The 15,495-nt window shown below is 36.7% G+C and overlaps 1 protein-coding gene across 3 annotated transcripts in view; it reads left to right on the top strand.

Moving 5' to 3' along the window:
- LOC150100720 (uncharacterized) overlaps nucleotides 1–15,495 on the top strand; it is a 217,321-nt gene that overhangs the window by 71,257 nt on the left and 130,569 nt on the right. For all 3 annotated transcript variants that reach the window (XM_090402097.1, XM_090402100.1, XM_090402098.1), the window contains exon 4: nucleotides 6,209–6,394. In XM_090402097.1, the coding sequence (XP_090258223.1) occupies nucleotides 6,209–6,394 (186 nt within the window). The remainder of the gene's footprint in view (nucleotides 1–6,208; nucleotides 6,395–15,495) is intronic.

Below are 15,495 nucleotides of genomic sequence, written 5' to 3' on the forward strand. Positions count from 1 at the left end.
TATCTATTCCTTATTCACATTTATTTATCATTCTGTTTTTCTGTGTATCAGTCAACAGTCTCTTATGAGTAAACTGCACATTTTCTTCACATATTATAGAGAATGTCAGATTCTAGAGAATTCTTCATTATGAAGAATCCTGGTTACAATCCATAATGGATTAAATGGATAAAAAAACAAATGGATAACAAAGAGAAGATCAGAATGGAATAAACTTATTAATAGAACGAATTCAAAAAGAATAGTTAAACTAGCAAAAGACTGGAAACAAATACAAAAAGATAAGACGATAGACCAAGAAAATAATGGATAGATTTCCTACATTGAAGTATTCTTGATAACGAGATGAAGTTGAAATCAAGAAGGAGAAGAAATTCTACAGATGGAGGTTGATTTTAGCCATCCACTGTGAGTGTCAGCTTTTACATCCTCTCTATCCCTTGAAAATGCTTCTGCTATGGACAGTTTCATCATCATAGGCTGTTTGTAGCATTTCATGTGTTTCATTGTAGCTTTTCCTCAACTTTACAAAAAACTTGATTTATTATTATTATTTTCCTGACCTCCATGGAGTTGCAAGACTCATCATGGAATATCAACACTAGTCAACACAAAGTCTATCATACCTCTCCTTAAACTCATCCACAGTCTGCACATTCACCACCCTCTCAGGTAATGCATACCACACTCCTACCAATCTCCATGCAAAAAACTTACTACCTTTTAAAAGGTGGTGAGCCACCTTTTTTTTTGCAACTTCCAGGGATGGTCCCTTGTCCTTTGAGTCTTTGGACTCCCTGGAGGTGTCACGTAATAATAATAACACCACCAAGTGAGTATGAAGCATTCCATCCATGGATCTCAAATTTTAAAAAACAAAAAACTTTACATTTAGTTGCATTAAATTGATATCCCCATTCATTTGCCTACCTTTCCAGCTTATCGAAATCCTCTTGAAGAGCAAAAACATCAGCACTGTTACTAATATCCTTCTCAAGCTTCACATCATCTGCAAACAACTGAACATTCTTGTTGTCCTGTGACAATATCATTGACATAAAGATTGAATAGTAAGGGTAGAAATACTGAACCCTGTGAAACTCCACTTGTAACCTTCCTACTCCATGATGCTGCTCCCCCATATACAACTCTCTGATATCTATCAGAGTGCCCAGTCCAATCCGATCGACTAACCTGATATCCAAACCCATATGTTGCAGCTTAAAAATCAACTTGTCTGTGGCATCCTGTTAAATGCCTTTGAAAAATCCAAAAAAATGACAATGTATACCTTACATCCATCGCTCTTGTTACTGTATAGTAAGAGGTAAACAGATTACTAAAACAAGAATACCCATTAACATATCCATGCTGGCCTGTAAATATTACCTTCATATACCTAATTCTGCATACGAGTTCTTACCAATTTCTCCAAAATCTTAAGAACTCCAGTAAGAAGTACAAACAGGCCTATAGTTTGATATCTCCATTCTACCACCATTCTTATGTAATGGTGCTATCTTATCCTCCTTCCATTCTCCAGGAACCTGTTCTGTTGCAAGACTCTCATTAATTGGCCAAGCTAATGGCATACTCAGTTCCATGGCACATTCCCATAAAACATGTGGTGAAATTCCATCCCCTTGCTGTATTAACATTTACCATACTCAGTATTTGGAATATATCCTATTCATTCACTTCTAACACTTCACCACTCATTATCCTTCTAGGATTAAAGCCTGCAGTAACAGGATGGAACACTCTAATGAAGTCATCATTAAATACCTCAACTATGTCAATCTGCTTTAGTCACCTGATTTCCATTTTCACCAGCCAAGTAAAAATCCTGGCTGGGTGGAAAAAACTCCTTGGGATTCTCCTTGGATTGCAGTGTCAGTCTCCTCTCATATTCTAATTTTTCTCTAATTACAATACTTTTCCAGCCTGAACTTTATCTTCCTTGTGCAACTGTTCTCCACTCTTTCTCTCTCTCTTTATATGCCTTCCATAATATCTTTTCCCATTTCTGTTGACATTTTTTTCTTATGTATCTCCCATGTACTAATCACCCCTCTTCATTTAAATTCTTTCATCCATTGTACTGCTGCAAGCTGGTTTCAAATTCTATGATAGTCACCTTCCTTATAATTCCACATGCATTCTTTCTGCTTTGATATCTCCACAATGCCTATTCATCCTCCAAGTCAAAAATACATGATTGCTCTCACAAATGGTACACAAGTATGTCATCTCAGTTGCAATCAGATCCTCTGATGCTATAACCAAATCCAAAACTCTTGATCCTGAGGGAACATGAAGATATGCTATATCCTCATGTTCCCTCCACCATATTCTTCCTAAGAAAGTGCCCCACAAGAAATCTAAAAATTCAATTCCCTTATTACTGCATGCTGTCTCCTTTTCCCAGTTTATATCTAGAGTTGGTCCCCCATAATGATCGCTTACTTTGCACTCGCCAAGCTAATTTGCCTAAACATTTCCTGCTCATCACCAATTATATTCCCTGGTCTGTAACATTATCCCACTAAATATCTTGTTGTATATACACTTGTCTTCCACTATATACTCTCAAAGTTATTAGTATTATCTCCTGTTATCTCGATTGTGATTGTCCACCCTGAGAGGGCACAATTCATCTCTTATCATGAGTAACACTCCACCACCATGTTTACTTTCCCTATCTTGCCGAAATATGCTATATTCTTCGATTTCTATCCCTGTTAGAACATCCTCCTCAGTTTACCTTGTTTCCCCGACTCAGTCTCCCCAACCTTTGCAGTCAATCAATGATATAAACTCATTCACTTTGTTCCTAATGCTTCTAACATTTATATACAGAAAAACCAGTGTATTGCCAGTATTATTATATCCCTCTCATGAGGTCACTATTCTCACATGAGGCTATCCCTGCAACACTTCACCTATACAATAGTTTCCCTGTTTTGACACTTGCCCAGAAAACAACAGTCTTTCCAAATGCCTGCCCTTTTGCATTCAGTAATCATGTAATCATTCTCTTGCATACAGCTCTCTTCTATCCTCAAACATACTCTATGCATCCACATATTCCAGAGCTCTTTTCCTGCACATTCTTGCTCTCATCTCATTAGTCACACTCTGGATTATCATACTGGGGCAACATGCTCATTATCTTTCCTAGGACACATTTTTGCTGCACTGTCTCTAACATCACCCGCAGATCTTACACTACATGATTCACACTACCTCTCAAGTCATTTGTACCAACTATTACTATCATCTCATCTACACTATCACTGCTCTTCCCTGCCATTGCCACACTCTCTGTTTTTACACTAGATAAGCACTCTTCTGGCACTGTACTCTGCACATCTCAAATCATCTAATCTTCATACATGACACTCTGAACAGATTCATTCATTCATTCTTCTTTCACTGGCATCCCTGACTCTTACAGCTTCCATTGTTTCTCATTTCTCTCCCACTCTCCCTCCTTCCTCTCATCTCTCTATCTCTTGGCTTTCTTAATTTCTTCTCTTCTGTTCTCTGCCCCTATCTCTCTCTCTAACTATAGAATAACATGTATGCCATAGTAAATAACTTTTTTATTAAATATTTTGTCTTATTTATCATAAGACATCATCAGTACAACTATCCAAACAACAATAGGAATTGAATTCAATAAACAGCAGTGTGCATGCTTAAATTGGAATCCCTCTACATGTACAGCCGCATGTTCATGGATTAACACTATTAGGCTGAAATTAAAATGAATTAAATTAAATTAAAATATAGCAGATAATTATTTAATACAATTGAGGATAACAATTTCCCAAACTTGAACAGTTGTTCCAATTAAGATGAGGTCTGTGAAGTAAGGCTTCATCACCTTCTTTATATAAATGTTCATGTTTATATTATATATGGATCTATGTAGTAGCTTAGCATTTTGCCATTGGATCCTGTGGTTAATGTTTTTGATTCCATGTTGTGCAAGGCCAGATTTGTGAGATTTGATAAGGCAGATGTGATCTTGATGTTCAGAGATACATTTATTTATAGATCTTCCTGTTTGTCCAAAGTAAGACACAAGTTAAATGAACATGGTAGTTCATATATGCCAGGTAGCATCATTGGTGAGAGTATTGTCTTTGGGAGAAGGTAGCAAGTTGTCAATTTGGGTGATGGGTTTATAAGTGGCAATGATTTGATGTTTTTTTCATAATATTTGCCAAACATTTAGAGATGCCTTTAATATATGGTATGGAAGTCCTGTGGGCTTTTTCTTGTCTGGATTGATTTGTAGAGGGTGTTTAATTGTTTTTTGGGTTGTTATTGGATTATATCCATTTACTAAGACTTGAGTAGAAATGAGTAGAGTTCAGGTTCTGTGTGACTCCAAACTGCAAAGACGTCATCGATATAGTATAGCCAAATTGTTGGTTTTGGGTCAAAAGCGAAAATTTTATCTTCTAGGTGTTCAAGAAAAAAGTTAGCTAAGTTAGGTGATAAGGGTGAGCCCATTGCTGTTCCTTCCTCTTGTTTATATCTTTTATCTTTCCATGAGAAGAAACCTGATATGATTGCAAATTTGAATCATTACACTATGTCCAGTGGAAAATTTTGGGTTAACAATTCTATTGTCTCTTTGTGAGGGATATTAGTGAAGAGAGACTGTATCTGCTAGTTTACTGTTTTTTATCCTTGTACATTACTTACTTACTTATGAAGCCTTACTTCATAGACCTAATCTTAATCACATGTCTCACTATTCCAAAAGTTTGGGAAAGTGTTATCCTCAGTTGTATTAAATAATTATCTGATATATTTTAATTTCAGCCCAATAGTGTTAATCCATGAACGTGTGACTGTACATGTAAAGGAATGTCAATTTAAGCATGCACAGCACCATTTTTTTGAATTCAATTCCTGTTGTTGTATGATAGTTGCACTGATGATGTCTTATGATACATAAGATTAAATATTTACATAATAAAAAAATTATTTACTGTGGCATATGTGTTATTCTATAGTTATGGATATCTCACATGCTTCACTATAAAAAAAAAAAAAATTCTCTCTCCCTTGCTCCCTGATGCCTTGCTTCCACATACTCTCAGCTTTCTGTAGCTTCCTCATCCCCTGTCCCTCCCATTCTCTCACTGTCCTCCCTAATGCTGTTCTCTTACACTTATTCTCATGTTAGTTTTATTTTTTTATTTTAATCATTCCTCTCACACTAGCCAACCTCTCTGTCCCCCCAAGATCTCCATTCATCCTTTTCAACTCAGTTTTCATTCCTTCTATCTCCTTTCTCAGCAGTTCTATTTCTCTCTCCATACATTCTGCTTTCAATTTACATTCACACACACAATCATGGCCATATTATTCCATTACTGGATTTCTGACAGTGCAGTAATAATGATGCACGAATCAAGTATTACTTATGATTAATAAGTAATACGTGATTTGGGTTTTTCATCCTGCACACAGGCATATCAGCCATTATTATTATGATTATTATGTGATGACACCTTAGAGGTGTCAATAATAATCATAATAATAATCTTGGGAGAGGACTGTGTGTGTGTGTGTGCGCGCACACGCCATAGAAAGCTGACTGCCTTCTCAAAAATGATCGAAGATATAAAATCATTGCAGTTAATTTTGGTATTTACAGTATTTGGATGGAATTATTTGAATTTAATTAAATAACAGAATTTCATTTTACTTTATTTTATTCTAATCTTTAGGAATCACCTATTGATTAAAAGGATTTCTGCAGATTTATATTTATTTTAGGGCAAATTATGTTATCAGAAATATTTATAATCTTTTTTATAAGGATTAAAAAATTGTAAATTTACCTGAATATTTCAAAGATTATTTTAAAATAATTTCAGGTTTAAATAATTTCTAATTTTCCAAATAATCTGATTTTGAATTTTATATCTGAAACTTTTCTTTAGGTGACATATGACATAATCTTTAGGAATCACCTATTGATTAAAAGGATTTCTGCAGATTTATATTTATTTTAGGGCAAATTGTGTTATCAGAAATATTTATAATCTTTTTTATAAGGATTAAAAAATTGTAAATTTACCTGAATATTTCAAAGTTTATTTTAAAATAATTTCAGGTATAAATAATTTCTAATTTTCCAAATAATCTGATTTTGAATTTTATATCTGAAACTTTTCTTTAGGTGACATATGCAACTCAGTACTGCTCATACGCAGCTATAGAAACCCAGTTTGGGTTTAAAGTGCGTCAAAAGATTGTAATACCCAATTATAATCCCTGGAAAGAAACAACAGATTTCAATTCTGAACAACTGTGTGAAGTTACAAAGATCAGACCCAATCAACCGGTTTCTAAACCAGTCTACAAGGTAAAATATTTCTGCTATTTATTTTATTTGAACTTAATCAGAAAAACTAAATAAAAAAGTATACTGTTCTCCAAATAATATTGAATTTCCCAGTGATTTAATCAGTAGGTAGTCTTGCACATAGGTCTATGACTGCTTTACTTTTGAACATCCATTATGCATTTACAACACTGAATTTAATTTAAAAAAATTTTTATATTTATGGAAATTCTGGAAAACATTTAAACTACGATACATACAACTTGTTAATTTTCACTGCTGAAACACATTTAAATTTTGATGTCCTTTAAAATTGGAAAGGTGAAACCTAAATTAATAATAGATTTTTATAAAGGATTATCAGTGTAGCCATCAAGCATCTTGGAGCATAAAAGTCTGAGAGCAACTGATAATGATGTTAAGGTATAATAACTGGGATTCATTAACTTGTCATCTATAGACTTTCTCTTTCTCACATGCATGTGAGAAATGTGTATCAGAAAGTAGTATACGAGGAAGTGACAATCTGCCATATTTAAGGTAACCAATGGTGTATGCCAGAGATTAATCTTTGGACTATTGTTGTTCAATCTATACATTGATGATATTAGGAAAAACCTGACAGGAGAGGTTCAGTTGTTTGCTGCTGAGGCAAAGGTAGGCAAAGCAATCAGGGATACTACTGCTATATAGCACTTACAGAATGATTTGAATAGTCTGGAACTGTGTGCAAATGATAACGGCTATCAATTCAATATTAGTATCTCCAAAGTTGTATACTTTGCCATGATAAGATTTACAATGGCATATTATGTTGGTGAATTATGTTTGGAGAGACTGACAAGGCTAGAGATCTTGGAGTTATTGTGGATAGGAATCTGAAGTTCAAAGAGAAAATACAGCTGCAATTCAGAGGATAACTGTGATGCTGAAGCTAATACTAGCATGTTATTTATTTATTGTATGGATACAAAGCAAGTTTAATTAAAATTAAAAACAATCTTAGAGAACAGTACAAAATATATAAAATATAAGAGTAAACATTAACCAAAATAAGTCATCGTTTGTATCATAAATTTATGTCCAAATTCATCAGCCACTCAGCTGTCTTTGTTGATATGCTAAGCAGGTCTGATTGGATGCGAGGGAAGGCTCATAAGCTGCATTCATACATAATGTGGGTCATCATTTGGATTGATGCTCCACATTTCAAGCCAGGGTTGAATTGATATCCAGGAGTGCAAGCATGCCACACCTTGTCCAGTTCAAAAATGGTTAATTGTTTGCCTGGTATGATGAGAGAGATCAAACCAGATGGTTGACTAATTGGATCCTTTATAACTTTTTTGTCGAACAGTGTTGGCATATTGTTTCAATCTTTTTTCCAAGCATCGGAAATATTAAATCCTTCATTGATCAGCTGTTCTGCAGTTTTCAAGGAGAGATGTTGGGATCTGAGTCTTGTCACATCCTGTTGCTTCCAAATCAGTGTGGATTGGAAGTTGGGGATTGTTCATGATTTTTGCATATTCTCTTTGAAAGGCTGGCAAACTTCTAAATGATGTTGTTGTTGTGGGATTCCAGTTTAGCAGCAAGTGTTGTGAGATGCTGACAAAATGTCAAGATATTGCCCAGTGTGATCCCCAGATATTTAGAGTTTGGAATGTACTTGACTGTTTGACTATTCATCTCAATTTTGAGTTTCTCATAGGTCTTACTAAATCACTTAAGGAATTGAACAACGTAGATACGAATATAAATTAAATTATACTTTAATAAATATTTCCGATATTTCGGCAACGTCACGTTGCCATCTTCAAAAGGAACTTACAAAAAAAGGCACGTGCACGTAGGCAATGCAACACAGTAAATGAGAATGAAGAGATGAAGCTATTGTTCTCCTAAAAGTCCTGATGGTGCCCTCTAGCGGGCATTTTGAGGTGTTCTTGGCCGTTGAGCTGATGGTCTGCTGATGTAAGCCTCCCAAATTTGGGGTAGTTGCATACAACCAAGTTTGTTGAGGTTTGGAGAGCTTCACAGCTTTCTTAAGAAAGTCACTTCTTGGCCTGTAGGCGTTACCAACAGATTAAAGTTGTTTAACTCCATACCCCCCCTCCCCCCATATTTACGGACTCCTCAAAATACATAAAAAAATGTGCCATTACGTCCCATAGTGGATGGCATTGATTCCCCCACATACAAATTAGCTAAACATTTGGCCAAAGACCTCACACACTATACTGGCAACACACCATCACACATAAAAAACTCAACCCACTTCAAAGCCAGCATAGAAAACCTTACACTCCAACATACTGACATAATGGTCAGTTTTGACATCTCCTCCTTATTCACAAATGTCCCACTCAAGGAAACTTTAGAGCTAATCCAAGCTAACTTTTCTCCTGATATCTCAGCCCTATTTCAGTTCACAATGAACTCAGGCTATTTTGTTTGGCAGGGAAAATTCTACAAACAAATAGAGAGGACAGCCATGGGTTCACCACTCTCCTCACCCTTGGCCAATTTCTTTATAGAGACCTTTGAAGAAAAAGCCTTAGCCTCTGCCCCACAAAAACCAATCATATGGCTTCGCTACGTTGATGATGTGTTCGCTATTTGGCCACATGGCTCTGAAACACTCCTCTCCTTCTTAACACACTTAAACAACCAATGCTCCAGAATCTAGTTCAACCTGGTTCTGAGGAAAACAACAGCCTCCCTTTCCTAGACACACTAGTCACCCATCAGCCTGATGGAACCTTGGTTTTCTCAGTTTATAGAAAACCCACCCATACAGGCAGATACATTCACCAACAATCCCCCCCCCCCCTCTCACAACAATATGGAGTGGTGAAAACACTATATAACAGGGATAAACTAATCTATTCTAACAATGGCCCTAAACACTGAACTAAATCACATCCTCAACACTTTCTCAGCCAATGGCTACTCCCCTCAAAAAATCCAAAAAATATTAAAACCTACAAACCACAGCCCCCCCCCCCCCCAACAAGGATTACTCTAAATCCATCACCATTCCCTACATCCGAGGCACCTCGGAAAAAATTACCAAAATCTTAAAAAAACATTATACTGACCTCCTGTTACAGGCCATACAGAAAATTGGCATCCCTTACCTGCTCCACTAAAGGCCAACCACTTCCCCTAGACCTATTTGGTGTATACCACGTTCCTTGCAGCTGTAAACTGTCTTACTTTGGCCAAACAGGCAGGACAGCTAATATCAGAATTTCTGAACACAAGGACTACATCCGTTTTCACAAGTACAGCCATTCTGGTCTTGCAGACCATGCTCTGGATACATGCCACAGAATACGGTGAAAGAAAGCTACAGTAATACACCGTAGCAAATACAAATTCGAAAGACTATTTATGGAATCAGTCTCAGCCTTAAGAAACTCTCCAAACCTCAACAAATTTGGTGTGACTGCCCCAAATTTGGGAGGCTTACATCAGCAGACCTTCAGCCCAACGGCCAAGAACACCTACTTAGCCCGCTAGAGGGCACCATCAGGACTTTTAGGAGAACAATAGCTTCATTCTCATTTACTGAGTTGTATTACCTATGTGCACGTGCCTTTTTTTTGTAAGTTCCTTTTGAAGATGGCAACATGACGTTGCCGAATTATTTATTAAAGTATAATTTAACTTATATTCGTATCTATGTTGTTCAATTCCTTAAGTGATTTAGTAATGCATAACCAATGTATAAGCCTTCTACGAGAATTCTCATAGGTCTGTTTATGACAGAGGTGAAAACTAGGCTCCTCTGTTTTGTTTAGGTTTGGCCGTAATCTGCAGTTCCTAAAATAGGTACTTAGTGTAGCTTGATCTCTTGTTAATATATTCTCTGTCATAAGTCATCGATCCTGAGTTGCTATTGCCATGTCTTCAGCATAGGCGAACTTCCTGGAGGGAGTAGAAGGCAAATCACTAATGTACACATTGAAGAGTACACAGTGAAGTTAGACAGTGAAGTTAGAACAGAGCCTTGGATTAGACCATTATTCAATCTGTAGGGCTGGCTTACTGCATTCTTTGTGAAATCCTGGAAGGGGTAAGTGGTGAGGCAATTGTTAAGAAGACAGTACAAATTTTTGCATGGTATTATATATATATATATATATATATATATATATATATATATATATATATATATATGTAGAAAGTATTTTTACCTTGGGTATAAATATATGTTATATGTTAAAGATACCAAGCAATTTTAAACCTGGTTTTACTCCATTTCCCAAGTATGCAAACAGACTAAAAGTCAAGTTTGCGCCTGCAATTGATGCAAGTCTAACTGATCCCACAGGTTCTGCAGGACCAGGGCAACTCGTGGCAAAGGTGGAACAAGCTCCGATCACTAATCTTAATATTTACCCTTAATGCCAAAACACATCTCCAAGAAGGGGATGTATGATGTTTTGTATTAAAGGCAAGGGGCCACTACCCAGACCGGTTTCGACCTTTATTGAGGTCTCGTCAGTGGGAGCTAGGCTAGAAATACCAAGATTTAGTAATTCAGAGCTTGTAAGTATTTCGCCAAAACAAGTTACCATAAGGTGTTTTAACCTTATTAAATAAAAATCTCTGGAGGAGATATAAATGTAGAAAGTATATGACGAGACCTCAATAAAGGTCGAAACCGGTCTGGGTAGTGGCCCCTTGCCTTTAATACAAAACATCATACATCCCCTTCTTGGAGATGTGTTTTGGCATTAAGGGTAAATATTAAGATTAGTGATCGGAGCTTGTTCCACCTTTGCCACGAGTTGCCCTGGTCCTGCAGAACCTCTGGGATCAGTTAGACTTGCATCAATTGCAGGCGCAAACTTGACTTTTAGTCTGTTTGCATACTTGGGAAATGGAGTAAAACCAGGTTTAAAATTGCTTGGTATCTTTAACATATAACATATATATATATATATATATATATATATATATATATACAAAGTAACTCAAAACGCAAGCTTTGTCTCCATTCAGTGTCAGATGCAACTGTGAGGTCAATAAATGGTATATGATTTCAAGCATTTTTGAAAGCCTACTTCTATATGTGTTGTAAGAGTGAGTCTACACTTGGTCTACAGCTATGCCCTTGTCTAAACCCAGCCTGTTCTATGGGAATAAATTTTTTGATTACCGGGCTTATACAGACCTGGTGGATTGGTTGCTAGTAATAAAGAAATGCATCACCAAATAAAGATGATGAGAGCAAAAAGATTAATCATAATGAGAGATGTTAATTATCAAAACATTGATTGGGTAGTAGTAAAATCTTATGAGAAGAATGAAACTGAATTTATTTAGCTGTTGCAGGACAACTTCCTCAAGCAGCATGTTACAGAAGGAACTTGAGGTCAAAGAGTGGTAGATATAATTATAGTGTCAGAGAGCGTTTCATTTATTAAAGACATAACTATTCTGCCTCTGGTTGGTGACAGTTCCAGTTGGTGACAGTGATCATGCAGTACTCACTTAGGAAGTGACTAAGTTTATGAATGTTCCATTCAGAAAAGGTTACATGCTAAACTACAAAAGCAGGAAATTATGACCAACTGAGAAGTATACCGAGTTCAGCAGAATTGTATCGGTTGCTGGGTGAGAAGAATATCGACAGTGCATGGGAAGCATATAAAAAATACTTAAATGATGCAATATCAGAATGTGTCCCAAGAGTTCGAAGAATAAATAGGGTAGGAGTCAAATGGATGTGTGATCTTATTAAGCAAGAGATTTGTAAGAAACAGATGATGTGGAAGGAATATCATGTGCATAAGGATGATGTCTATTATGAAAATTATAAGCAGCAGGCCAGAAGAGTCACAACTGTTGTATGGAAAGCTGAGTGTGAGTATGAAAAGAAACTGGCTCTGCAAGCTAAAGACAACCTCCAAGAATTCTATTGATATGCTGCAAGTAAAAGAAAGAATGAATATGGAAGAATAACTTCTGATGAATGCATATGGTGTGAGGGGGTGACAGATGCAGAAGAGGCTGTTCAACTAATTATATTATTATTATTATTATTAAACAAGACCTCATGGAGTCAAAGACTCATCTAGGAGGTCCTTTTATCTCACACACATCTCATCATACCGGGTCTTAAACACATTCAAACTCCTTGCAGACACCACACTCTCAGGCAAGGCATTCCAATCATTCACAACTCTGCACGAAAAAAACCTGCCTCTCACTCCCCTACTCATACCCTCTTTATACAGTTTCCAGGGATGACCTCTGGTTCTCCCCTGATCTCCCACTATTCGCTGTAGAACTTCTCCACCATTGATCCTATAGCAACCCCTTACCAACTTGTAGGTCTCTATCATATCTCCCCTCTTCCTTCTCTCCACTAGTCTCTGCAAATTACATCTTTTCAATCTTTCCTCATACTCGACATTCCAGAGGTCAGAAACTACCTTAGTCAGTCGCCTTTGGACCCTTTCCAACATCTCTTCAATAATGAGTGCTCATTTTGCTAAAAGCTATTAACCTGATGTATACAACATTGATTTCACTGCTACCTCTTCTGAAGAAACTCAGGTTTATGAAAAGGAGGTATTAGAGCTGTTGCACAAACTGAATAAGAATTCAGCAATGTCAACTGAATAAGATTGGGATATCAGCATGGATGCTAAAAGAGTGTTCAGCTGAACTGGCCATTCCTTTGACCAGGCTACATAATTTGAGTCTCAGAATAGGGATACATTCTTTCCATTCTGCAGGAATGGAAAGAATGTATGGTAATCCCATTACGCAAGGGTGGTGCAAAGACTGATGTATCCAATTATAGACCAATCAGAATCTTAGGAGTGGTGGTGAAGATTTTAGAAAAGTTGGTTAGAGCTTGCATTCGGAAACGGGGGTTGACAGAGAATCTCTGCTTTGAATGAACAGCATGGATTTACTAAGGGAAGGTCATTATTATTATTATTATTATTGTTATTATTTGACGCCTTCAGGGAGTCCAAGGACTCATCAAGGAAGGACACATGCTATACAACTCCGTCTCCACCATTCAGGTTTATAGTAAATTCAGATTTTGACTGGAATTTATCAGTAATTTGCTACAGTGAGCAAGTTTTTTCTAGTGATTATATATTATACTAGACAATAAATTATATTTATGTCTTAATGAGAAATTATAGTCTTTACACAAGCAAACAAAGTTTGATGTGAAGTATCTTCACGACTAAGCTGTTGATCTAATGGCAATTGCCTCATATCCCATAATGCGCAGCACACTTCTACTTCCTTTCCAACATGTATACTGCTAATCATGGGAAGGATCACAACTCTGACTGGTTTTAACCTAAATTTATTGATTTCACTGGTGGGGAGCTAGACCCTTGAAGATACTGAAAGCCAAATCAATGCAGAAGTCATATTTTCCAGATGCAAGCAAATTTGAGATTTTGGCTGGAACTTATTAGTAATTTCCTACACTGAAGCAACTGATGTGAAGTCAACAGCCTCCATGTGCAAGCGGTCTAGTTGTTAAGATACTTCACATTAACTTTTGTTTGCCGTTTTAGCAACTTGCTCACATTCTATAATAATGTTACCATTGAACTAGACAAAGGAAATGAATGCACCATGATACATTTGGCTTTTGCTAAGGCTTTTTACAGAATCTGCATTATGAGCATGAAAGACTGTTGCATAAATTGGAGAATATGGGATTGGATTATAAAATATTAGTGTGGTTATGTGGAATGTCTGACTGACAGATATCAAAAAGTGGTATACGGGGGAATGTGAGTCTGCAAGATTTAAGGTAACCTAGTGGTGTACCACAAGGATGAGTCCTTCATCAACTATTATTCAATCTGTATATTAATGATATTGGGAAGGATTTGATAGGCGACATGCAGCTATTTGCTGTTTATGCAAAGATAGGCAGGGTAATCAGAAATGCTACTGATATGCAGTACTTGCAGAATGATTTGAATGGGCTGGAATTGTGAGCATGAGAAAATGATGTCAGTAAATGTAAAGTCATGCACTTTGGCATAATTAGAGATCCAGTGTCATATTATATTGGTGAAATTGAGAATAAATTGGCAATATTGATTTAATCTTGACGTGGTATTGTTTGTTTTTGGTAGCTTGATGTGTCTGTGTGATTTTTGGTGTGATTTCCGCTTTAATTAAACTAGTAGTTTAAAGATACGATTGATAGTGTAGCACATGGTGGCAATGTGACGAAAAACAATGGCGACCAAGACTTCAGCGTCTTTGTTCAAAAACTTTAATGTAAGGGAATTCGTCCAGTGTGACGTGTGGTATGTATGCATTCCTGAAAGAGGCTGGAATTTGGATAGATAATGATAGTGGTGGGAGACTGTGCCGAAAGTGTAAGGAAAGTGAGGAATTGAAGTGTGGGTCAGGTCGTGAGATAGTTGCTGTAGAAGAAAGCCAGAATGTGAGAGAAAATAGTGGTTTGACAGTAAATTGTGATGTTGTACAAGATAGCAATGAGAGCGGTGATGAGAGTGTGGAAATAATTATACAGAGAGAGAAAATGGTTTGAATGATGAAAAAATGAGAAATTAGCTGTAATGAGTGAGATCGCACAGCTACACGGAGTAATATATAGGGAGAAGCGGCAGTTGGAGCGACTGCAAAACTCTTTCCCGAGTGTCTTGGCAAACGGAAATAAGCAAGTATATGAAAGGAATAATAAGCTTATGATTGGGAGTGTTTCAGAAATCAAGGAAAGAGTGTTGTATGGTGACTCGTTAGTAAGAGGTGTGATAGATGAGAGTTTGACTAAATCATACTTACTGGGTGCAAAAATTAAGGATGTAAGTGAGAGTATTAGAGCGCAGAAGCAGAGGGTGAAAGAAATGATAGTCGTATTGGGAACGAATGATTTGAAAGGAGATAAATTTGATATGAGATAGGACGTTAAGGAATTATTAGAGGTAGCGAAAGAAAAGAGTGACAGAGTTAGGATAGTGAGTCTGTTGCCACAGTATGACAGGGAAGAGTTTAGGAGGGCCATAATTGCAAATGACTTAATGCACAGGTTATGCAGACTGTGTGGTGTGGAGTTTGTGGATGTGTGGAGTGAGTTTGATGGGCGAAAG

Source organism: Typopeltis vanoorti, chromosome 12, assembly GCF_054136105.1.
Source record: "Typopeltis vanoorti isolate ZY-2024b chromosome 12, IOZ_Tvanoo_1.0, whole genome shotgun sequence".
NCBI classification, from domain to species: Eukaryota; Metazoa; Arthropoda; class Arachnida; order Uropygi; family Thelyphonidae; genus Typopeltis; species Typopeltis vanoorti.